The sequence below is a fragment of the Zootoca vivipara genome, chromosome 5, assembly GCF_963506605.1.
Source record: "Zootoca vivipara chromosome 5, rZooViv1.1, whole genome shotgun sequence".
NCBI lineage: Eukaryota > Metazoa > Chordata > Lepidosauria > Squamata > Lacertidae > Zootoca > Zootoca vivipara.
Window position 1 is genome coordinate 40,479,749 of NC_083280.1, and position 24,443 is coordinate 40,504,191.

General features: G+C 41.3%; 2 protein-coding genes across 4 annotated transcripts in view; one reads left to right on the forward strand and one right to left on the reverse strand.

Moving 5' to 3' along the window:
• Window positions 1–913: 913 nt before the first annotated feature.
• Window positions 914–24,443, reverse strand: part of LIMS2 (LIM zinc finger domain containing 2) — a 36,234-nt gene continuing 12,704 nt past the window's right edge. For all 3 annotated transcript variants that reach the window (XM_060274658.1, XM_035132720.2, XM_035132719.2), the window contains exons 3-10: window positions 23,814–23,880; window positions 23,124–23,244; window positions 10,616–10,765; window positions 9,583–9,733; window positions 8,688–8,780; window positions 7,027–7,075; window positions 6,804–6,879; window positions 914–5,266 (exon numbers count right to left, since the gene is read on the reverse strand). In XM_060274658.1, coding sequence (XP_060130641.1) covers window positions 5,119–5,266; window positions 6,804–6,879; window positions 7,027–7,075; window positions 8,688–8,780; window positions 9,583–9,733; window positions 10,616–10,765; window positions 23,124–23,244; window positions 23,814–23,880 — 855 coding nt within the window. In that variant the 3' untranslated portion in view covers window positions 914–5,118. The remainder of the gene's footprint in view (window positions 5,267–6,803; window positions 6,880–7,026; window positions 7,076–8,687; window positions 8,781–9,582; window positions 9,734–10,615; window positions 10,766–23,123; window positions 23,245–23,813; window positions 23,881–24,443) is intronic.
• GPR17 (G protein-coupled receptor 17) lies at window positions 12,570–19,056 on the forward strand. Its single transcript, XM_035132722.2, has 2 exons — window positions 12,570–12,672; window positions 17,866–19,056. The coding sequence occupies exon 2, from the start codon at window positions 17,894–17,896 to the stop codon at window positions 18,908–18,910; it is 1,017 nt and encodes a 338-aa protein (XP_034988613.1). The 5' UTR covers window positions 12,570–12,672; window positions 17,866–17,893; the 3' UTR covers window positions 18,911–19,056.

Consider the following 24,443-nt stretch of genomic DNA (forward strand, 5'->3'; position numbering starts at 1 on the left):
TTCCTGCTTGGGTATTGGGCTTCAGTAACTTTGTGCAGCTAAATGAGTGCCACACCGTTCAGAGTACTTGACCTTTGAAAAAGAACATCCATACATTCCATGCACAGCATCCATTGCTAGCAGGGAATGCTTACCTGGGATCAAGATTGTACTGTATTTTTGAATTCTTAATGTAAATTCAATTTGAAGTTTTTGATTTAAAATATTTTGGGTATCTGCTTTCTGTTAATGGTAATAGCCAAATTGTTTCCACTTTCTAAAGAGAATTGCAAAGTAATGGGAGTGATATTGTCAACTTTCTTCTAGAAATGTATATCTAAGAATAAACTCTTGAACAACTTACCCCCGTCCTCTGTTGTCAAAATGCTTAAGGCTACAGCTTGGGTCAAAGAATCCTTGCCACACAACATCTGCAATTCCAGTGAAATACATTATGCAGTAAAATCAACGTTCTGCTTTAGTTAAAGGAGATGACCAGCTTCTGTATTCTTGAGGGCTACTCTTTCTCCACGCAGTGGCCTGGGAATGTATTTTGTCACACTAACTGATTATTCAGAAGTAATTGGACACCACAATAAAGCTGGAATCCTCTAACGATACATTTGCACATTGGAGAAGAAAGATGCAACATTACACTCTGGAATATATATCTTAAAGCATTTCTTTCATTTCCTTACTAGTGAAAGCTGGCAGGCATTTAACCATATTATGCTGAATTTTTGGATAAATCCAACAGGACCAAACAAATGGTCCAGTAACTACAGTAGAACACCTGTTGGCCAGAGCAGCTTACAATGCTATACCTTTACTATTACATTACTTAGATGTCTTAATGACATTTCAATAACATTTGCACATTTTTGCATAACTTACTGCAGCAAGTTCTTGCACCAAATAAAAGCAATCCAAGGTGTGCAGTTTAAAAATAATCTTTACTGTGAAGAGTTAAAAGATATATAGCAGTGAGTTGTCATTTCAAGAGTATATGGTAAAATGGGGGAATACAGTATTTTAATCATCAGGGTGTACCCTTTTGCTAGTGAAATTACAAGATCCTGGAGCAAAATACTGGCAGGAAACTATGTAGGTCTTATAAAAGTGTTGTGCCATGCATTATTGTATGAATGGGTTCTTATACAAAATGAATCATTTTTAGAAGCAGGTGATATAAAATATGTTAATACAAAAACATTATAACAATATATTATAAGCAGTTAAATCTACATTCAGTGCAATTACTGGAAGGATAATATACATAATATGAATTAAATTGCTATTTACCTATAATTTTGGCACTTTCAGATTGCCTTGATGAAGCAAAAGTCGCTTGTCATAGACTGGTCAGTAAAGCTGTAACAAACTGTCATACTTGTTTATAGTTAAGATGAAAAATGTGCTTTCAACAGTTGCAAAAAAGCAACTCCACACTTACTTTCCATTTTTACATGCTATTTTTCATGCTTGCTCACAGCCCTGGTTCCCCTGATGTGCTGTTTCTGAGCAATTTTTAAACAAGGCAGCTTCTGCCTCCATTCACCAAGTGAATAGCAGTCAGAAACCACATTGTGAACAATGTCGTCATGGAATCAGTCAGATTAGACCAGGCATCCCCAAACTGCGGCTCTCCAGATGTTTTGGCCTACAACTCCCATGATCCCTAGCTCACAAACCAGTGGTTAGGGAAGATGGGAATTGTAGTCCAAAACATCTGGAGGACCGAAGTTTGGGGGTGCCTGGATTAGACACTCTGGTGACATCAATGAGAACAAATGAGACTGTAGTGCCCTCCCTCTGAAGATTCAATTGAGCTACAGTCACTGAGTCACACAAGAACTCATATTGGACTTACTCATTCCAGTGCACATCCAAATACACATTTCAGCAGACAACACTCACTGCTGGATGCAATTTGCATTGCACATCCAGCTAATACTTTCTTTTTCATAGTACTTCATTGTAGAAGTTCAATCTTGTTCCCCACCTCAACACGTACACCATTTTGACCCACCATTTTTTAAGGAGCACAAAATATTTACAAACTCAGGCTTCTGGTCTGGTTCAGCTCTGCTACTCACTCTACTAGGCTGCCCTGAAACAGCCATTTACTTACCCCAATAAAAGTAAATTATTTCCCAGCCAATCAATTTTGTTTCTTTCTCAATGGACAGATTCTGTATTTGGAAGATGCACATAGTGACAAACTGCAAACAATTGATACTTCATATTAGATAACTCTGGAGATTTGTACCACAGTGATTACTTTCCTGAAGGTCTCCAAAGATTAATATGAGCTATGGCATTTCAAATATCTCTCCCTAATCCATCTTTAACAGGACATTTCCATTCATCACAAATTTCATTTTTTAATGTATTTGCCTTGCATTTCATTTTGAAATGATAGCACTGATTTCTTATACTATTAAAGCTTGCCGGAAAACTTATCTGATATGGCACCCAGTCTTGGCATATTTGTATTAGGAAGAATAGTATAATAAAATCTGTTTTTCTATGGAGCTCTACATTAAAATAGTTAAAGCAGATCCACATCACTTGCTGGATCAGGAATCCATATCATCAATCTACATTGCTTTACTTACTTTCAAACATGCATCTCCACTAGTCACATACATGCCATTTTAAGGCATAACCAGCATTGGTCTATGGCGTAATAATTGTGTTCTCTAGGTAGGAGTGCCAGCTTGGCCCTTCAATCATGGATGCCTGGGGCCGTGGGTGCCATGCAGCATGCATGGCCCTGGCCCCAAAATTTGCGGGTGTCCGCCCCCTTCATGGGGAATTCCGTGGATGCTCAGGCACCCAGAGCCCCAGGGAGTTGGCACCTATGTCTAAGTATGTTGCAGAGGAAGATTCTGCATGAATTCTGTTTTGACTTCTAGACAGTACCACCTGTGCTTTGTTCCTACAGCAGTGCAGTCTGCCATATCCACCACTGCCTTAGTAAGAATGGGAACCACAGTGCTCTCACACAACTTCTCTCCTCACAAGGGATATCACTTTCATTTCAGTGTTGTGGGCAAACCACATAGACTCAAAGCTCTGTCTGTTTAACTCCATTTAAATATGACAGCAAATATACATGTGTACCATTTTAAATGGAGCACATAGAGGGCTCTGGATGAGACTGACAACCAATTCAGTGAGAGTCCAAATTCAGGAGTACTGTACTTATCCTAGACCAGGCATAGGCAAACTCAGCCCTCCAGATGTTTTGGGACTACAATTCCCATCATCCCTGACCACTGGTCCTGCTAGCTACGGTAGGATCATGGGAGATGTAGTCCCAAAACATCTGGAGGACCGAGTTTGCCAATGCCTGTCCTAGACCTACGAAAATTATTTCCTACATTGTGAAGCATATTCCACTATATTTGTGCTTGGAGGATAGTCTCAAATCAAGAGATGGGCAATCCTTTTGTGCTATTAGTTGTGACAATACAAACTAAGTGCTAGTAAGTAAGTAGCAGATGAATAATGGTATTTAAGGACTAGTTTGGGAGAAGAGGATAGAAAACCAGTGCTCTCCCATCAGTAGAAGCAATACATGATACTTATTTACTGCTATAACAATGTAAGTTAAGATAAATTTATGCTTTTCTATATTAAACAGTCTTGTTCTGTGCTAGTGTTTATCTTCCTATTACAGGAAAGCAAATACTATGGTGTGATTTGAGGAGAACTTAGGTTGAAATGAGAAAATTATGCAGCAAACAGAGGGCTCCCAAACCCACATGGTCTGGTACTGCTAATGATAGGGTGGGAAGGAGCACACAGTGAAGGGAGGACTGCTTCATACTTCCCCTGTCTGCCACTTTCCCCATAGCCAGCAACCTCTTCTCCCTCCCTGCACCACACCATCCCTCTCCTCTGGCACGTACCCTGAGCTCCAAGACTGGAAATGACAGAAAAGTGGCTGGGGGGGAAAGGATTAAGCACACACAGCAGTTTTCAGGTGTGTGCTGGAATATGTATTTTGCTGAGATCAACTATGTTTGGGAACATGTATTGCTGAGGTAATAAAATAGTTCCAGCTTCGGAGAGAGATCATTAAGAGGATTGCTTTACAACTACAGTAACACTGAAATGAATGTACATTGTAGGAAGACTATGTTTGGGTTAAGACTCCAGGGATTTACTTATATTTTGTCCACAACAGACAAAAAAAGAGTTCTCGCTAATATGGTGAAGGAGAGTTCTCAACCAGGCTTCCTCAACCTCGACCCTGCAGATGTTTTGAGACTACAATTCCCATCATTCCTGACCACTGGTCCTGCTAGCTAGGGATTATGGGAGTTGTAGGCTAAAAACATCTGGAGGGTTGAGGAAGCCTGGTCTAAATGCTCAGAAATCTCAAAAATGCAGGCACCAAAAACAGTCTCTTTAAAAAATGATAGGCTTACAGTTAAGCCACTTTGGTCCATCCAGATTCTATATTATGCAATTCCTGGCCTATTCAGCTTAGCTACTACAGCAGGAAAGGTCAGCTAGCTAATAAAAACAATGTAGGCTTATGCTAAATAATGTCAAACTATTAAAATGAGTTAACTAAAAATTGCAAGGAAAATTATTACTTGGTTTTGATTAGTCCATTGCAATTTTAAGAGAAAGTTAAAGAGGTACGTTACATGATTTATTTATTTTTTTGTATTGTGTTTTTGTGCTGTTTTTGGAAGAAAAGGGTTAAGCAGTCTTTTTCTACCCAACCTTCCTATGTTCCCACTTGCAGCCTGGCCAGGCTAATTTTGGTATAAAAGGAGAGGGAGGGGGGAGGAGAGGACAGAGGAATTTAAGTAAGTGTGTGACATGAGCCTGAATCTCAAAACAAAATGGGCAAATAATGAGAGAAAATGATACACAACTTATACAAAAGGAAAAAATCATAGTGCATTATTGCATATTGCTACCATTCTCTTCCGGAGGACAGCCTCTACACACACAATACCTGAGCAGAATAAACATTCAGAGTGCAAGATATAACTGGTGAGCTTTTGTTTGTCTTGAGTCCTTGAAACCATTTTTAAAAGTTCCTTTTGTGATCAGTAGCTGAGGCAGATTTTAGCTGGTGAGGGTGCACACAATCAGCAGAGGGTACAGACCTGTTTAAGCGGAGTTTAAGTCCAGAGCTTTTGGGTGAGTTTTCTTGGAGGCCAACTCAGACAGCTTCTTCAGCCTCTTCTTCAGCTCCAAAGGAAATTTCTCATAGCACTTCTTGCACACTGGCTTCATGTCAAATTCCACAAACTTATTCCTTTCAAATAAATACAGAAGAATTTAATTTTCAGTTAGGAAGTCATGTGAGGCTTAACATCTAAGTGAGTAAGGTATGTGGTATACATTCCTTTCATTTTTTAAAAAAACTTGCCAATATAAAATCTGTTCCAAACACGAGTTAAAACTATGCAAGTAGAAGATCTCACATCCAGTCTTCAGCATCGCAGGTTTAAAAGGGTAAAACAAAGAAATATATTTGATGGGGAGCCACTGCCTGCCAGGTACTGAATGCAGACTGCTTCCCTTGTCCATTTCTGTTCTCTGTCTGAGATACAAAGGATCCCAATCAGAGCTTTCTCTGAAGAAAGAAAGAAAACGTGATTGCTCCGGAAGAAGGCTAGGATCAAAATGTGTGGACTTGTCATGATTTCTGAAAGGGTATCAGCTTGCTTCTTGCTTCTTTCTCTTACATTTTTCACATCTTTTCATAAAATGAGTATGTCTCATAAACTCAGTGCTTCAAATTCCAGGTAAGTGTACTCAATTGTGATTAAATCTTCTTAGATACTTGCTCCAAGTATCTAAGATCTGGGGGCGGGCGGGTAGGCACTTCTTCTAAAACAAAATTTGCTGGTGGAGCAAGCTCCAGCCTGTCATGTCAATCAACAAACTGGGAAATCAAAATACAAGCAGATTGGGTAGTGAGCAAGTGCCACGGCCATCCAATCAACACAATGGAATAAAGCCTATATTGATAGCAGATTTGCTTACAGGTATGCATACAGTGACCTTAAAGGGACCCCTGACCATTAGGTCCAGTCGTGACCGACTCTGGGGTTGTGGCGCTCATCTCGCATTATTGGCCAAGAGAGCCGGCGTACAGCTTCCAGGTCATGTGGCCAGCATGACTAAGCCGCTTCTAGCAAACCAGAGCAGCACACGGAAACGCCGTTTACCTTCCCGCTGTAGTGGTACCTATTTATCTACTTGCACTTTGATGTGCTTTCGAACTGCTAGGTTGGCGGAGCTGGGGCCGAGCAACGGGAGCTCACCCCGCCGTGGGGATTCGAACCGCCGACCTTCTGATCGGCAAGCCCTAGGCTCTGTGGTTTAACCCACAGCGCCACCCGCGTCCCTGTATGCATACAGTGACTTTACTGGCAGGCTTAAGTGACTATCTGAAAGCAAATCTTATGAATGAGCCCTCCACCTTGCAAGTTGACATGACATGTCCCCTCCCTGAAAGTAATTATGACACTGTTCCCATCACACATTAGCTGCAAATGCAACAGGACTAGCATAGGAACACTGGAAGATAAGGAGTGGCAGTCTGGACTATCTGGTCCCAAAAAGAAATGTCAAACTCCTTGCTGGTGATGGAACACTTGTTTGAGAATTTGCTTTAGCACTTGTATACACATTTTCTCAGTGATTTCAAAAAGTCTCTCCTATGATTTACACACTTCTCTTGCTAAACTTGAGCCAGTTACTCTGACCACAATGTAACACTCTCTGCAGTAACTCCCTGAGTCATGTTACCTTCCCCACCAGGACAGCCTTTGCTTGCTACTTACTTCAATGTGAGTTTGATGTTGCAGGTGGAACAAGCGAAGCAGTTCACACACCAAGCCTTGTTGAGAGCAGAGACCACTAGTGGGAAATATCAAACAAGGGTGGGTTATCAAACTGCAGAACTGTACCAAATTCAGCAAGGACAGATGTGGGGGGAAATCAATCACTGAGGCCTTGTCCGTGCAGGGCTGCAACAGCTGCATTGACAAACAGGCTTAAACTTACCATCCCCCTCAATCACATGGCTGCAGTTATAGCAGACATCTCCAAAGAGCTGTGCAGAAAAACAAAAAAGCAAAACAAAATGAGCTTTTTTAAACTAATGGAGGGGGTCTGTCTGCCCCTCTTTATCAAATCAGACAACTTGGTTCCAACAATGGATTAATTTAGTGCTTCTACAATAGTGCCCCACATTAATTTACACATTTCAGGCACCTCAATAGCTTTTCTCACACATTTGCACAACAATCAAACTTGCATTCCCAAGGCTGCTTTTTGCACCCTTTGATAGGAATGGCACACCACAGTGTTGTGTAGTGTATACCTGTCAGGGCAAAAATGTGAGCTTAAAAACAACAACAACCCAGATCCTTGGGACCAGAAATATATTTCTAAGAGAGCATGTGTATTGGGTTTTCTGGAAGTAAAAAATATTGACTATTGCTTATTCTGAATCTGTTAATCCGTTAGGGACAGGCCGAGGATCTGTTGGAGGGCAACATGCCTGCAATCTACTTCATCCTCACAAGGTTTCTATTGTGTTTTCTCCTCAGGGTTGCACTTACTCAGGAATTAATGTTAACACAGGTGTTTGGCGCTTTGAAAAAAATGGGTCTGCAAGAGGCAGGAAGGGGCTGTCCCTAAATGCTGCCTCCAAGCAATTTCGTTATACAGCCTGCCTTATTCCATCCCAAGAGCAGTGCAACCTGGCATTAAAGACAATTTGCAGGTGGGTACCCTGTTGTCTGTTTTCTTCCCCTTACAGATGTGCTAAGTGCCTTACATGGAGTGCTAGCAAAGTGCAATCAGTAGGACAGTCTGCATTTACTTTCTCCCACAAAAGTGAATGTGTCTCTCTTTAACTTTTGTAAGAGAAAGGAAATGTGCAGCAATTAATGACACTGTTGAGGTGGAATAAAAGCCTCCCACATGCTCCAATCTCCCAACGTCAAGTATTTCCAAATGCGGCTTTACAAGTTACGCAGGGTAAGGTGAAGAACTTCGAGTGACCCTGCAAAGAAGTAGGAAGAGACAATGAGCCCCACCCCCACCCGTGTGCTTAATGGGCAGAAGCCCATTGTCTTCCCTCCCCTCTCAACTGGCTCCTTCTGACACTGGCCTTCCAGCGCATGCATAATCCCGTACAGTGATGAGGCTGCATGGTATCTGAAGCTCAGCGAGATACAGAAAAAACGGCCATAGGTATGTACTGTTACATGTTCCCCACTTCGTGAGTGATAGAGGCTACAGTACTGGGTATAGCTTCCTTTGAAAGACAAGACTCTGGAGATATATTTGTAAAGAAAGCAATCTTGTGCAACCCCCCCCCCCCCGCCAGTTTCCAATTAGAGAACTCTTGGCACTGGCTCCCCCCCCCCCCATTTCTATTCAACTGAAAACTAAAGAATGTTTATTTATGGTTAAGGTTGATTAAGCTCCTTAATTTGCATGTTGATACCACTAGGGGTTAGCAGACTCACTCAGCTGAATCTCTTAAAATATTAAAAGTCTGAAATTCCTTACACCTCATATTTGTAGGTGTTTCAGTTCAAACAGCAGGAATTTCTTAAATCCCTCATCAGGAGACGGCTTCTTATCTCTTGTTCGTTTTGAGGGGTGGGAGTGGGGGTTTGGGAGTGCAGGGTTCAAATAAGAGCAGATTTTACCTGGTTGTAATGAGTCTCGCAGTAAGCCAGACCTTTTTTCTCATAGTGTCGGTGTCCCAGGAATGGCTTCTCACATTTGGCACAAACAAAATGCTGGAAGGTTAAAAGACATGTCAGGGTCCAAGGGTCTGCGCTACAGGCAGTTCTGTGCCAGAAAAGTGTCTGGATAAAATTAGTAGTATGAAAGTATTTGCCAGCAAATATGAACCACACCTTAGATAGAATCCTAAAAATAGTTTGAGTATAAAGCATTTAGGAATATGAATGATCAGCATGTCGTGGACAGATGTTTCAGCACAGCTTGACTCTTGATGGGGATTAGTCACTGGAGTGTATTGTATCAACCCTCCAGCATCAGCTCTGGATTCTGAATTTCTCCCAGCCGCACTTCAAGGTGCTGCTTATAATCTCTATAGAGTAATTTAATATACTGACAAAGCATACTAAAGATACTGTTTTATCGACTATGGATAAACTTAAGACTGTCCTGCTGGGATTAATATTTGTTTCAATTCTATATCTTTGTTTGGCACACAGAAATGTATTCCTGGTGACTGTCCCATAATTGTGAAGCTCCTTTCCTTGATGACTCACTAAATCTTTTTGAAATGTAATGCTTTGCAAAAGAAGAAGCAGCAGGGATGTGGCTTTATTACTTGTACATATGTTGGATGTGTGCTTTGATACCTAAATTGTATCTTTGGGAGAATAGGCTAGAGATCTAAATAAACAGAATAATAACGATAAGCCACCTGAAACAATGACACGCAGTTCCTATGGCTTCAAAAGAACTGTGGCAGCATCTATTTTTTAACCAGGAAAATGAACAGGCTGTGTCAGGAGTCTCTCTGTAACATGAATCCCAGAGCAAGTAGTACAACAGGAGAATTCTCACCTCCACATGCCATTGTTTCCCCAGAGCATTGACCACTCGACCCTCAATGGGCCTGCGACAAGCCCCACAGATTGGGATGCCCATCTTGTCATGGCAAGGCAGGCAGTAGAGCTCCCCCTTCAGCTCCCTGGCATCAGCTGTCAGCTCCTTCCTGCGCACAACAGAAGGAATAATCAAGACCTTAGCAGAAAAGCTTGTCCTCAACATATCATGCTGATAGTCACCCCATCCAAATTAACCAGGCACTCTCCTGCAGTGGTGGAGGAACCCTCTCTGGCACCTGGGGGAAGACACCGAGGGGCGGGACGAACTGCCCAATGGTGCACGTGCGGCATCCCATACAGTCGCTATGCGAGCGGTGGCCCAACTGCGTGTGCCCTCGGCCGCTCTACAGCTGGGGGGAAGCAGCGGCCATCTTGTCAACCCCCCAGTGGCACCCAGGGCAGACCGCCCCCCCCACTTCGTATGCCCCTGCTCTCCTGACAAATAGGGATAAAGAGAAGCTCTCAAAAGGAAACATAAAACACATACATCCTTCCTTTGCCTGCTTATTAACAACATGATTGTGACATACAAAAAGCTATTTTATAATGAGGCTCTTGGTTTTTGTGAATCCAGTTTGAAATCTGTTTAGATAAGCAGGCTCCATCAGAAATGGCAGGGATTCTAAAATACTGTAAACTGTGGGGCCCATCAAGCTGCTGCTAAGTTCTAATGCCATTGCTTTTGTAACAATGAGTCTTCACAACTGGCTATTTCCAAGGATGTTAACACCCGTCAGGAATAGTGCCAGCTGAACAGTGAATTGTATAAGGCGAAGTTTATTACAGCTCAGCACAATCACTACAGTTCCTCTGGGGTTGTTTTTTTATTCAAATGCTTTTTTGAACTTCCGCATTCTTGTTAGTCAGTCTGCAAAAATGCAGCAAAGTTTATTCTTAAGATCGCTCAGGTCCCCCGCAAGACACCACTATTGCTCATTCTATGCTTTTTCACTTGCTCCAGAGTCCTAGCTGAAAGAGAGTTGATATACCCGCAGTGGGTGCAGCTGAAGTGATCTGGATGGTAGGAATCATTCTTGAACATCAGAGGCTGTTCATCAATTATCAAGTGGCACTTCTGGCAAATATACTTGCCCAAGCCCTTGGCTTTCTCACGATTGTGGCAAGGCCTACAGAGGTGCCTAGAGCAGGAATTAAAGAAAAAAGTTGGGAGATATCATACAGGTATCAGCTACACAAGGTTGCTTTCTAGGCTACAGAGCTTCTCAGCTTTGTAGTTGAGAAGGCTTACTTATGAATGCAACCAGTAGGGCATATTTAGAGACAAAAAGATTGTATGAATGGTCTAAAACTGGCACTGATGGCAAACATCAAGCTGAATTTTATTTTTTTTCCATTACCAAAACTATTGGTTCCCCTACTCATGCTCTTCTAGCACAATTTAGATATCCATAACAAAAAGAAGCATAAATGGTTAGACCATTCCAAATACCAGGGCCGTCTTAAGCATATCCGGCGCCGTGGTGCAAAGATCCCTCTGGCGCCCCCCAGAGTTGTTGACCTTTTTTTTGCCGCCCAAGCGAGGCGGCAAAAGCAACAGCTTTAGAGTTGCAGAACCAGCGAGACTCATGCCTAGAGTGGCAGCAGGTGCACTCCTGCTGCCACTCTAGGCAGGAGTCTCGCTGGTTCTGCAACTCGCTGCTAGTGCCGTTGCTTTTGCCGCCTCACATGGAGCTCCTGGCTGCCGCACTCAGCCGGACACCAGACGTTCGGCGCCCGTGGTGGCCAGGCGCCCTGGCGCATTGCGCCACCCAACCCGGGCCTAGAGACGGCCCTGCCAAATACATGAGTACATACAATGCTAGCATGTGCATTTCCAAATGCAATGTATGCAACTGTGCCTCTGTACATATGGAACTCCAGTGACACACCCAGTTCGCTTATCTGCGGAGCGAAGTGCATAGTCACAGAGGACAGCTGGTAGATGCAACAGTGCAATGGGAAAGGAGTGAAGAGACCCTGGGCTTATTCCAGGCAGTCTCACTGGCTTCCTGAGAGTTCCAGGCAGGTCACTTAGCCTCCAGGTCCCTACCAGTAAAATAAAGCTAATAATAAATCTCAATGTCACAAGGCTGTTGTACAGCCTTGTATTTTTACAAGCCTCAAATAGAAAGTCCCAGTGAGCATAAGTGGAAAGGAATGTTATTAACACTCCCTCTTCACAAGTCTTCTACTTTGTTCCTCCTTAGAGCTGAAGATATTGCTGTCCCAGACAAGAGCCACAGTCCCTAGAAAGAAAGCAGACAGCGTTCCTTTATAAATGGGGGCATGCAGCTGTGTTCATCTCAAGATAAAGGCCTCGATTTTATTCCACACTGTGGAACGGAGTCTAATTATACAGGGCAGGACACTGAGACCCCTATAGCAAGTGTCCTAAAAAGAGCCCCCTCTAATTCAACTGAATAAGGGGCCTTAAGCCCTTTCCACTGACAACCCATTATCAGCAAGGCTCATTCAGAAGCTCCCCCCATCCTATAGACCCTCCTCCACTGGAAGCAAAGGGAGGTCTTAGAATCACAGAGCCGTTTCTATGGCAGCCGTCCTTCTCACCCCCACTCCCACTATTATGGAATTATCCCCTTCTGAAATGTCCTGTTGTGCAACACCAAATTCCCTCTCCCTTTCTGCAATGCTTTCCAAACTCTCCAAAATGGTCAGAGGGATCCAAAGAGTCAGCGTAAAAGGCAGCGGTTCAGAGTGAGAGAGAAAAAGAGTGCTAGAGAAACATTGGAATATTCATAAATACCACAGCAACTCCCCCCTTCTGAACAACCCAGCTGGAATGAAAACTGTCTTTCACAGCAAATGTGTTATCTACCCTCCTCTCATGTGAGCAAAATGATAATGGACTATCATCACCAACAGGGCTCTATATAGTGCAACTCACCCTTCCACTGAACTGGCCACTGTCTGCATCTTCTGGATCATCACTGTTTTTAGCCTTTCTGTCTTACCTACATTTGCTGGCAGTCTAAGAAGCTAACAAGATCTTTACCTCTCTCTTCTACAGGACTGCAAGCTGCAAGAGGTAAGCACTTTTGTTTCAATGGGAATTATAACCTTGGGGGGTGGGTGGGTGAAAATTGAGAACGTCCTCACAGAGCACCATACTGTTCCTCGGGGCTTACAGATTATACAAGCTAGAAGGGAAAGTACAAGGAGTTGCAGGGACATTTTGATGTTAGAAGTTTGTGCTCAAAATGCTCTGCAACACAGACAGTGCATTCCACTTTTCTTTTGCATTTTGCCTTTCATTTAATGATGCGTACGCATTGCACAGACAGTGCAAGTGATGCGCTTTTTAGCAACTTGTGTGAAAATGGCCTAAAAGTTAAAAACTAGACACAAACAGCATGCAACAGCCAATTAAAGCTCCTCTGATGAACCTATAGTTATCTTCAAGTCATAAGAACAGAGCAACAGCACTGTAAAAATAGCTTATGCCTGGGATTTTTCCAGTTGACAAAATGTTCTTGCCACTACTGTACGTTTTTGAAAAACCATTCTGCTTTCCTAAGCAGAACCTCCTTGATATCTCAGAAGCTAAGATGATATCTGGGGGCCTAATGACAATGGATTGATGTTATCGTGTGCAAATAATGATGTTACTTTCGTTTATTCAAATTCACCTAGATATACACTTATGAATGATATACAAACCCTGACAGGAAATGAATTTTATTAACAGAAGTAGCATGTTGGAATACTAGTTACTAGTAAGAACACAAAGACTCTTATGAAAACAGTAGCAATGATCCAGAAGACTGCACACACAAAATGAGTTTGCATAAAACAGACTTAAATGCACAGTGCACAATACAAATGAGCAGTTTTGTGCCAACTTACATTTCTACCTACTGTTTGTGCAATTTGGAAAATTGTGGATAACTTACTCCCAAAACAGAACTGAATAGATAAGGATAGATAAAGCAATTGTTGCTATAGACCCTAACAACTCACTAGTAACACAATCTAAGAGAAGGTGAAATATAAAAATAAATAAAAGATTGTCCAGTAGCACCTTAGAGACCAACTAAGTTTGTTCTTGGTATAAGCTTTCATGTGCATGCACACTTCTTCAGAAGGTGGCCAGTCATTTTCCTATGTATTGATTCAGAACTATTACAGTTGAAGGTTGAACTGCCAATATGAATAACTCCAAGTATAAATGTTTTATATGGCATTCTTAAAATCCCACAACTGCAGTAACTACACCAGTGAAAGACATGTATGAGGGATTGCTTCTAAAACCTCTTCTAGATCACTTTCTATAAGACAGTGAAAGTGATGACAAGAACTATTCATGTATCTCAACATGTTCTACAGAGGTAGCTGCTCTACAAAAATCTTTCAGTTATTAAGGTTCTGTTTATTTCACATGAAAAGGTACCAAATGGAGGCTGATTGAAATTGCATCCAGTGAAGAACTGTGCAGGTACTGCAGTTCAACACAAGGAGGAGATGCCACCATTCAGTATTCTCCACACCACTGATAAGTTTGTTTGGTGATGGTATGGGGGTGTTTCCAGACTACTGTATTTTTGCACACCTTGCAGATTCAGGTTGCACAAATGAAGCTGATTTGGAGCTCTTGCAAAACAAACCCACTTCCCTAAAATAATGGACTTTCTGTGATAAGGAAAGGGATAGCAAATGTACTGGAAAGTGTGGGATAACACTTGCTTGACACAACATAGTCTTATCTCCCCATAAACAAATCAAGCTGAATGCTCATTTAATAGCCAGTGTCGCCTAAACTCTCCGCAAACAAATCAGGCTGAATGCTGATTAAACAAGTTGTCCAGAAGCAACTGTGGAGACAAAACTGCCTCATGGTGAAAAATTCTCCAGAGTCATTTCATAGAGGCAAACACTAGACAAATACCATGTTAGGAAGCTTCCATGTGTCAGCCCTTTCAGAGAATAGTTTTAAGATAAACAAGTATGCAATTTAAACAAATAGGTTTATTAGGGAGTACATTGCCATATATTTTTCATGTCTGTAACAAGCTCCTAAATTAGGGATCACATGGAAATAATTAGCAAGATTCTTGTGTGTGACATTTAATTGTGCTGTAGATATAAAATAATTTTTTAAAAGTTAACACCGGAGATTGTTTAATGTCAACCATCAAAATTGACTATGAAAAATGAGGAATTAAAAGCCTGCTGTGTTTTTGCAACTTTGAGAAAAACAAGTGGAGAGAATTTCTAAAGCATTTGATAGAGATGTCCTGTTGCCCAACATTTAGGGGAAAGTTTTCTCTTCTGAACAAGGGAAGGCTGACTTCTTGTGTGCTGGGGGGAGAAACTCCTTATTTTGCCTCTCTTTAAAAATGCTGTACAAGAGAGCACTCTGTGGTCAGATGAAGGAATTACACTTAAGTCTATTACAAAAGATTAGAGCTCAAGTTAAGATCTCAAACAATTTTCGGCTTTTACATATTCAGAGAGCAGGAGCCATGGGTCCTTTACCCCAGCATGCTTTGCAGCAACCTGAGAGTGCTTTGATGGCACTTCCTGAAACAATACACAAACCACAATAAAGCTATCCTTTGGGATTCACACTTATCTGAATTATGTGACACAATTCTCTGACCAATGCTTTTAAAAATGCACATATTAGGGAACATTGTGCAGAAAAATGGATACATTTGTGAAAATAAAATACAAAAAATGCCTATTAGAGAGAAAAGCTTGCAAAAATGTAAATGTTGTCAAAACTGCATACAAACGTGTTCATTAAGAGAAATCTGCACTAAAATGCTGGTTTTGTTTTTTAAATTGCAAGTTGCTGCAGTAAGGTGGATCACATAATTTAAGATCAGAAAAATGAGAAACAGAGAACTGAAATAGACAGATCCTTCCATTCCATCTCTTTGAGTTACACTCTGCTTTGTGATTTTTTTACTTGATTCTAATGAAACATTTTATGCAGCTGTTGCTGTTGTTTCTAATGGGTCATCATAGAGCCTGGCATTTAAAAGAGTCCTGTAATTCTCACTTCTACTGTGCTCTTACGTTTTGATTGCAAGAAGTTGAGAGAAGATGTATTGTATTTTTTGTTCCATAAGACACACTTTTTCCCACCTAAAAAGTAAGAGGAAATGTCTGTGCGTCTTATGGAACGAATGCCTGGTCCCTGGGGCCAAATTGCCCTGGGGAGAAAGGCAGATTGTGTTGTGTTTTTTTTAAAGAGTTAAAGAGTGAATGAGCTGAAAGGAACCCGCTCAACAGCTGATTGCAAGAGATTGGGGAGGGAGATAAGAGAGCTAGCTCCCTTCCTGGCCCCTCTCGGCCCCTTGCTAGGCCTCAATTGATGTCTGCAGAGGGTGACATGTGACTGGCTGATTAGATCAGCGTTTCTCAACCGCTGTTCCGCGTCACACTAGTGTGCCACGAGACGCTGGCTGGTGTGCCGCGACGTGCGGCGACGAGAAGGGCGATTTGCATTGTCACGTGCCTGGCGGCCGCCAAGCAACAACACTGACCTGCCGGAAAGGAAGCCGGCCGGGTCACGACGCGGGGCGAGCGCAGCTCTCAACAGCCACCACCACGGGAGGGTGGTTTTAGACAAACTTAAAGAAGCTGGCTGGATGAGCTCAACCTGAAACTTGCTGAGCAAAGGATTGTGCTGGCAGAGAAATCAGCGGCTTGTGAAGCCTTATTACAGGAGATTGCAACCAACACAGCAATTGGCAAGTGTTTCTTACAGTCAGAATTATATAGTCAATATAGGGCGGCACAGAGTTAATTTTTTTAACTTTTTTAATGGTGGTGTGCCTCGTGATTTTTTTCATGGAACAAGTGTGCCTTGGCCCAAAAAAGGTTGAGAAACACTGGATTAGATTATCTGTCTGGAAACTGTAGAAATAGGTCCCTTTCCTTTCCTATAGAAGCTGCAGAACTGTGAGTTGAACCCCATAAAAACCAGGATTTTTTCCCTTTGCAAGGAAACTCAGCAACTTTGAGCTGATCTAAAAAATTGAGCTTTCCCCCTTTGCAAAAAAGATGCACAACTCTGAGCTGACCCCCCCAAAAAACGCGGCTTTTCCCATTTGCAAAAAAAGCTGCACAACTTTGACCTGATCCTTTAAAAAATGGAGCTTTCCCCCTTTGCAGAAGAAGCTTCTTCAAATATTTAAGGGGGGGGCAAAGTCACCTAGGCCTCTAGGAGTTGGCTGCTATGCCTAGGACAATTCAAGAAAGCAAAATATTTTTTTTCTTGTTTTCCTCCTCTAAAAAACTAGGTGCGTCCTATGGTCAGGTGCATTATGTTTTTTTAAAAAATATATAAACACCTTAATTAAAAGCACTTTATTGCTAAAAATGCTAACCATTATCTGAGTCTTTGTTTCATCCATCTTGTGCATCCTCTTGTAAGGAGCAGCAGAAGCCACTGTGTGGTAGGGACAGGCTCCTGCAGCCTCGTCTCCAATCCAGCAGTAGCTGTTCCTCCACAATATCTGCAAAGTGCAATACAGTGGTACCTCTGTTTACAAACACAATTGGTTCTGGAAGTCTGTACTTAACCTGAAGCGAACTTTCCCATCAAAAGTAATGGAAAGTGGATTAATCCGTTCCAGACGGTCCGTAGAGTACTTAAACTGAAGCGTACTTAACCTGAAGCGAACTTTCCCACTGAAAGTAATGGAAAGTGGATTAATCCGTTCCAGACGGGTCCGCGGAGTACTTAAACTGAAAATACTCAAACCGAGGAATGACTAAAGTGAGGTATGCCTGTCCGTTGTATATCATCCTGTAAACTTTAAAGCTTTAGCCTCGCCCTCCCAAAAAAATTTATGAACAATTAAGAGATTCTAAGAATCAGTTTATTATACTGCAAAACTTTTAAAAACTAAACTTACTAAAACAAAGTAGAGTACGTACACCTTTAATGGTCAGAGAGCACAGAAAAAGTGTGGCCAAGATCAGGTTCTGAGTATGTACAAAATTTGGCCAATTTTTACTTCTTTTATCTCACGGGGTGCTACTTTAAGGGAGCCCCTCACTATTTGGGGATGGCTTTTTATGAGAGTGGAAGCTGTCAGGAGGAAAACTGGAAACCCCTCTAACATATGCAGAACATGACATAGGAAGCTTTGGATCCTGGCCAACATTCATTACAAACATAAGCAAACCAGCAGGCTTGGCCGATTTCCATGTTGGCTCGTCTACATTGTAATATTCTTCTCTAGCTTTTTCTTCTTTATTATTTCAGGTTCATATCTCAAGTCCCGCAGTGAGGAATGAACAACCTAGCAGACTCTTCAGGCCTGTTCTTCAACACTTCACTGGAAAGTTCAGAACAATGTGGCAAAGAGACCAATACGGAGAACATCCTTTTTGCTACTTTCTACCTTCTCGATTTCATCCTAGCCTTTGTTGGCAACGCTCTGGCTCTTTGGCTTTTCATCCGGGACCAAAAGTCAGACACCCCAGCCAACGTTTTCCTGATGCACCTAGCCATGGCCGATCTGTCCTTTGTGCTAGTTTTGCCAACCCGGCTAGTATACCACTTTTCAGGCAATCACTGGCCGTTTGGAGAGATCCCTTGTCGACTCACAGGCTTCCTTTTCTACCTCAACATGTATGCCAGCATCTACTTCCTCATGTGCATCAGTGTAGATCGCTTCCTAGCTATCGTGCACCCCGTAAAGTCCCTCAAACTCCGCAGATCACTCTATGCCCACTTGGCCTGTGCTTTCCTGTGGGTTATAGTTGCTGTGGCCATGGCGCCTCTTTTGGTCAGTGTGCAGACAGCTGAGATGAACAATACCACCATCTGCCTGCAGCTCTACAGAGAAAAGGCATCACGCCATGCTCTCGTGTCATTGGCTGTGGCATTTACGCTTCCATTTTTTACTACAGTGACCTGCTACTTGCTGATCATACGCAGCCTGAAAAAAGGGAACCGAATTGAGAACCATCTGAAGGAAAAAGCCATCAAAATGATAATAATGGTTCTCATGATCTTCTTGGTCTGTTTTGTGCCCTACCATATCAATCGTTACATTTACATTCTCAATTATGATGGTGTGAAGACTTCCTGTGAAATGCAGCGGATTCTGGCTCTTGGCAACCGAATTACTTCCTGCCTCACCAGCCTGAACGGTGCCCTAGATCCCATCATGTATTTCTTTGTAGCTGAGAAGTTCCGAGAGGCCTTGTGTGGTTTATTTTGCAGCAGAAAAGCTGCAAGGCTACCTTCAAGTTATGATGGGAAAACGAATGACAGCTCCTTGAGCACTAAAACTGAACTGTAACTAATGAAATCAAGTGCTTTTTAAAAGAAAGGCTTTTTCTATCTGATACAATGAAATCTCCAAGATAGCAAAACTGTGTTTCTCCAAGAGCACACTCTGATCTATGCTTCATTCTTGATAAACCGAGTAAGAGATAGTACCGTAATTTTTGCACAACTACCACCAGCAACTGCTAATTCTCAGTGGAAGGTAGACTGCAATCTCAATGTATACAAATATAATCAGCGTTACACTACAATAGCTACCTTTCTTATTGTCTTCAGACAAGAAAAAGAAAGGAAGAAAGCATTTGCTTAATAACGCCATGATTGCTCCATGAAATATTTTTGGTACTGAGAAATAACTGAGGCAAATACTTCCGTCTTCACAGTTATGAAACTGCACAGCTAAGATTCAATAGTCCTGAACACTCTAAGAAAGGTGTTCTAAATTTACATCAGCGGAGCTTTAAGAAGATTGTGCATATAGATTTTGACCTGACCTGATAAGAAAAGGAAATCCTCAAAGCCTCCAACACATCTGCAGGAAAGGAGAACCATTTGATTCTCTAGACAGCTCAATCAATTGTCTCATTGTTGACCTTTTGACTACGGACAGCACTAAATTTGATATAAACACCACAGTACAACTTAAAACTCTTTTGTTACAGCCTTGGCTGCAGCTCTTATTTTCAGTAACATTTAGAAACAATGACATGACACAACTTGTTTCATTTTATCTATAAGTTTTTATATGAAGTATATGGTTGATGAATCACATGCACAAGACTAAAAAAATTCTAGGGAGCTTGCTACAAATGAGTAATCTAGTTCAGTTTAACTATTAGGATGCAACTCTTACTGACACAATTGCCCTTACTTAATGCAGACTGTACCTACCATATCCACCGTAATGGAACAAAAATCCTCAGTCAAGACCCACTTCACCAGAAACTTTGCCTGTTGTCTCAATGTAAAGTTGCTACAACTCTGGTATGTCAAGTCTGTGCTGTAATTTTTGATAACTGCTACGTCCAAATCCTAAGCACCTACGTGCTGTGCAACAAATCATTTATACTAAACTCTTGTTGCTATAGCTTTTTTGGAAGCAGTGGTGCAGCTAAGGCTAAACCTCGGGGCCTAAATCTATGACCCTGGAGTCCGGCAACCCCCTAAATTATCACTGGAGAGTGGAAGGTGATGAGGGCAGCAGCAAATGGATAGACCTGATGTCAGCACCTGGGCAGGTATTGATATGCCAGAGTATACATGCTAATGGTGGTCACCTAAATGTATTTTTTTCTTACTTTTTTTTAAAAAAAGTTATACAATGAGAGGGTGGCTGGCTAGCCATATGCACAGGTACTGGAAAAATGCAACTTGTGCCGTTGATAAAGATAGTGCAACCCATACAGCACGTTGGTGACAAATATTCACACAGTTGTTCACAAATAATTTTACACCATTTATCAAATTTGTGAGAAAGAGACAATTACTTACAAAGTGCCATGAAAACTTACAAACTACCTAAAATAAAGTGAACTTGTAATATCAGATTTTGCTAGGTTCTTACAAAATCTTGGCTCAGTTTTTCATTTTTTTTCTTGTTTTTTAAATAAGTTCAAGAAGATTTAAGAAGAAGGTAACTTCAACGATGTTCCCGGTAGCGGTGAGGTGCAGATGAACCCGCTTATAAAGTCTTTTATGCTTAAGCCAAGAAATTGTCTTTTCAACTGTATGTAAGTCCATAATTATGAACTTTTGCATCAAATTTATTTCTTTGTAGATAGTGGGAGATTGTATATTTACTTTGTATTTAATTGAACACCTAGAAGTGTATTGTGTTGATTCTAATAAGATTCCATTTGGAATATTATCAGTTAACACTAGTAGACACATTAATGGCTCGAGACTACTGAAGAAGCCCAGAAAACTGTACTCAGGGAGTGTGCTATTCGCCAACCCCAACAAATCAGCCCTACCGGGGGCAAAACTACAGCCTCTAAACTGTATGGACTGCTAGGGCGAAATGGGGATAGAACGCTGGCACCCTGTCTTCTTTATAACCTCATACGCGGGTTCAGCTGCACCTCACAGCTACCGGGAACATCGTTGAACTTACCTTCTTCTTGAACCTTCCTTAACTTATTTAAAAAACAAGAAAAAACAAAAAACTGAGTCAAAAAATTGTAAAACCTGATATTGCACGTTCACTTTATTTTAGGTAGTTTGTAAGTTTTCATGGCACTTTATAAGTAATTGCGCCTCTTTCTCACAAATTTGATAAATGGTGTAAAATTATTTGTGAACAACTGTGTGAATATTTGTCGCCAATGTGCTGTATGGGTTGCACTATATGCACAGCTACAGCTCGTTCTTTATTTTGTATTTCAAACATACATTGTCTTTTTCTACACGAAATTGTGCTCATTGCCAAGTAAATGAGTCTACCATCAGGGAAGCATAAGCAAACCTCATATTATTCCTGTAGTCATTATGATATGAAACGGCACATGCTCAGAGTATTTCTTCTTTCTAAATCAAACCCGTTAGTTTGTTTGATGCTCTAACAAAGCAGTTGAACAGCATAGCACGGCCAGGGTAGGGGCCGGGGAGAAGAGAAATGTGAATTGTATGTGTCACAACTGAAGTAATACACATGGCTACCTAAAAGGAGAGGCCCTGGCTGGATCTGGACACATCAAAGAAGCGTTTCAGTTTAAAGCATTGTAAACAGGGAAAACAGGTAGAGAAAAACAGGACTCCATGTCACCATCTGGTGGCACAATGTTATAACGCACATACAACACATATGAATCACTTTTTCTTTACCAGTCTGGCTGAGTCCTCAGTGAGATAATTAAAAATTACCCCACTATACCCTTATTTAGAAGAAAAGCAAATGTTCAGCTACCATATTATGGAGTCTTGCAACTTGCATGTTAGCTATGGAATCCTGACTGCTTTCCTATACAGTGGTACCTCGGTTTAAGTACGCAATTGGTTCTGGAAGTCTGTACTTAACCTGAAGCGTACTTAACCTGAAATGAACTTTCCCTTTGAAAGTAATGGAAAGTGGATTAATCCATTCCAGACAGTCCGTGGAGTACTTAAACTGAAGCGTACTTAACCTGAAGCGAACTTTCCCATTGAAAGTAATGGAAAGTGGATTAATCCGTTCCAGACGGGTCTGCGGAGTACTTAAACTGAAAGTACTCAAACCGAAGCGTACTTAAACCGAGGTATGACTGTAACAGACTTTGCATTCACTACAGATACTTTGCAACAATGAAATAAGGCACACAAACCATACTTTAATTAGCTCAGTTCTACTAGGCTAGTCATCAGGACTACATAGGACATGTATCAGTATAAGACCATTTAAGAAGGTTTATACTATGACCAGATAAACTGCATCACTCTTTCATAACTGTTCTAGTCACTGCCCACCCAAGAAGTGAGAATATAAACTCAGAGACTCTTCTAGCTAGAAATCGCATGCAGTGATACCAAAAGTTAAGATTCAAATGTTGTGGCGCTGTTACTAGGCTGTTGGTTTTTTACTTTCCTTGTTGAAGGGTGTTTGCTTGGGTGTCTATTTTTACTTCATTTAGCTTCATATTTTATACTTTCTTTTTTTAAAAAAATTGTTTATACTTATTAAACATCAAAAACTATTAAATTCAGAGGGGAAAAAAGAAGTTATGTGGTGTGTTCAGTGTGCTGTCTGTCTACCAAGTTGTTTCTGGTGAGTAATTATCCAATCTCAAATCTTCATGTTTACATAGATTATTCCTCTTCAACTCCCTCACATTTTGTCTAAAAGTAATTTGCTCACAACTGAGGATGGTTCTCCATTCATTCTCCAGTTTTCTGCCAATACCTTCCCAGTTCATTTCTGCTATATGCCTCAATGCATTTAAGAGCAAGGTCCAGATTCCTAGCTTATCCCACAAGACTGCCTAACATTTCACACATTTCATATATGCATGCAGTTCACATGCTAAACCATCATACTTAAGAGAGATGAATGTGAGTTTTGGAAGACATTATCAGCTCTGCAAAAGTGCATACGTGCCTGTGATTTTTTGGCATCTCCTTCTCTGGGTGTGCACATATTTAAAGCATGCATTTGCAGATCCCACCATGCACCCTGGGGTTTCTCCTTCTAGAGTGTGAAGTGGTCCTGACATCCAAAGAATTATCTCATGTTCATATCCTCTGATCCTTCTTACCTGCCAGCATTCTTCACAAAGCCCAAATCAGCAAGAACCACATCACAGAGCTCACAACGAAAGCATTCTGGGTGCCAGTTATTGTTCATTGCTTTGATGACACGGCCAATGATGAATTCACCTTGGAATAGAAGCACCACACTTCAGTTAAAACACTTGATTTATTTCAGGACTCTTCTCTATGTGTACCACCATCCCCACAGAGAATTCCACGGATGACATATTTTAATCATTTATATTGCAAAGTAATTTACAAATATATTAGAATAAGCCTGCAATTAACTATTATCGAAGAAACTGTGTGAGAGTGACTTAATACCCAAATTTTTCAGGCTCAGGACCAATAATAATAATAATAATAATAATAATAATAATTTATTTATACCCCACCCATCAGGCTGGGCTTCCCCAGCCACTCTGGTTGGCTTACAACAAAATATTAAAATACAGTAATCCATCAAACATTAAAAGCTTCGCTAAACAGGGCTGCCTTCTAATATCCATGCCATTGAAACATAAAAAACTATATTATGAATCTCAAGAACTTTGGCTTTAAAATCTCAAAACTAATTATTTTACTGCTCTTGACCAGAGTGCCTGATGAGAACAACATTCATCATTAATAGTTCTTTCATCTTTGTGTAGCTTTCCTTAAAGAGAGAGAGAAGGCTTGAGTGATCTGCATCTTACCACATTCCCCACAGCATGGCGCAAACAGCATCTGGAAGTCATGCTCACAATACTTCCTCCCTTCAAACTGTAAAAAAAAGATGCAGGAGAATGTATCTTTACAAAATTTCCACTATGGAATTCTAGTTTGCCCACCACAGAGTTACAATTCCCAGCACCCTTAACAAACTACAGTTCCCAGGATTCTTTGGGAAGGGGGTGTGCTTTAAATGTGTGGTGTGTATGACGCTACTGTTACACAGAATGTAGGTGCAATGTTACAGCTTCTACAAACTAATTACCACAATTATTTCAATCACTGCAGTTTTTGGTGTTCCTTTGAAGTAATTTATTCTTAGGAAAGCTAATCCCTAATGCAACCTATTTTGGATCAATATTTTAATAACAATATATTTGTTCTATAAGCAGGTACCACACTCTTACAACACTCTCTCATTTTAATCATATTGGCTGCAGAACAGCGCATGATGGGCGGCAGAGCAAGAGGGTACCCTTATGGATCAGGCAATGTTGCATTTGTTGAGATGGGTCAGCGCAGTGACAGCATTCCACAGGTGAATGGGCCTTGAATTCATCACTTCCCCCCATCCCCACCCTACCCTTCCTCCAATACATCGCCAAATAAAAGAA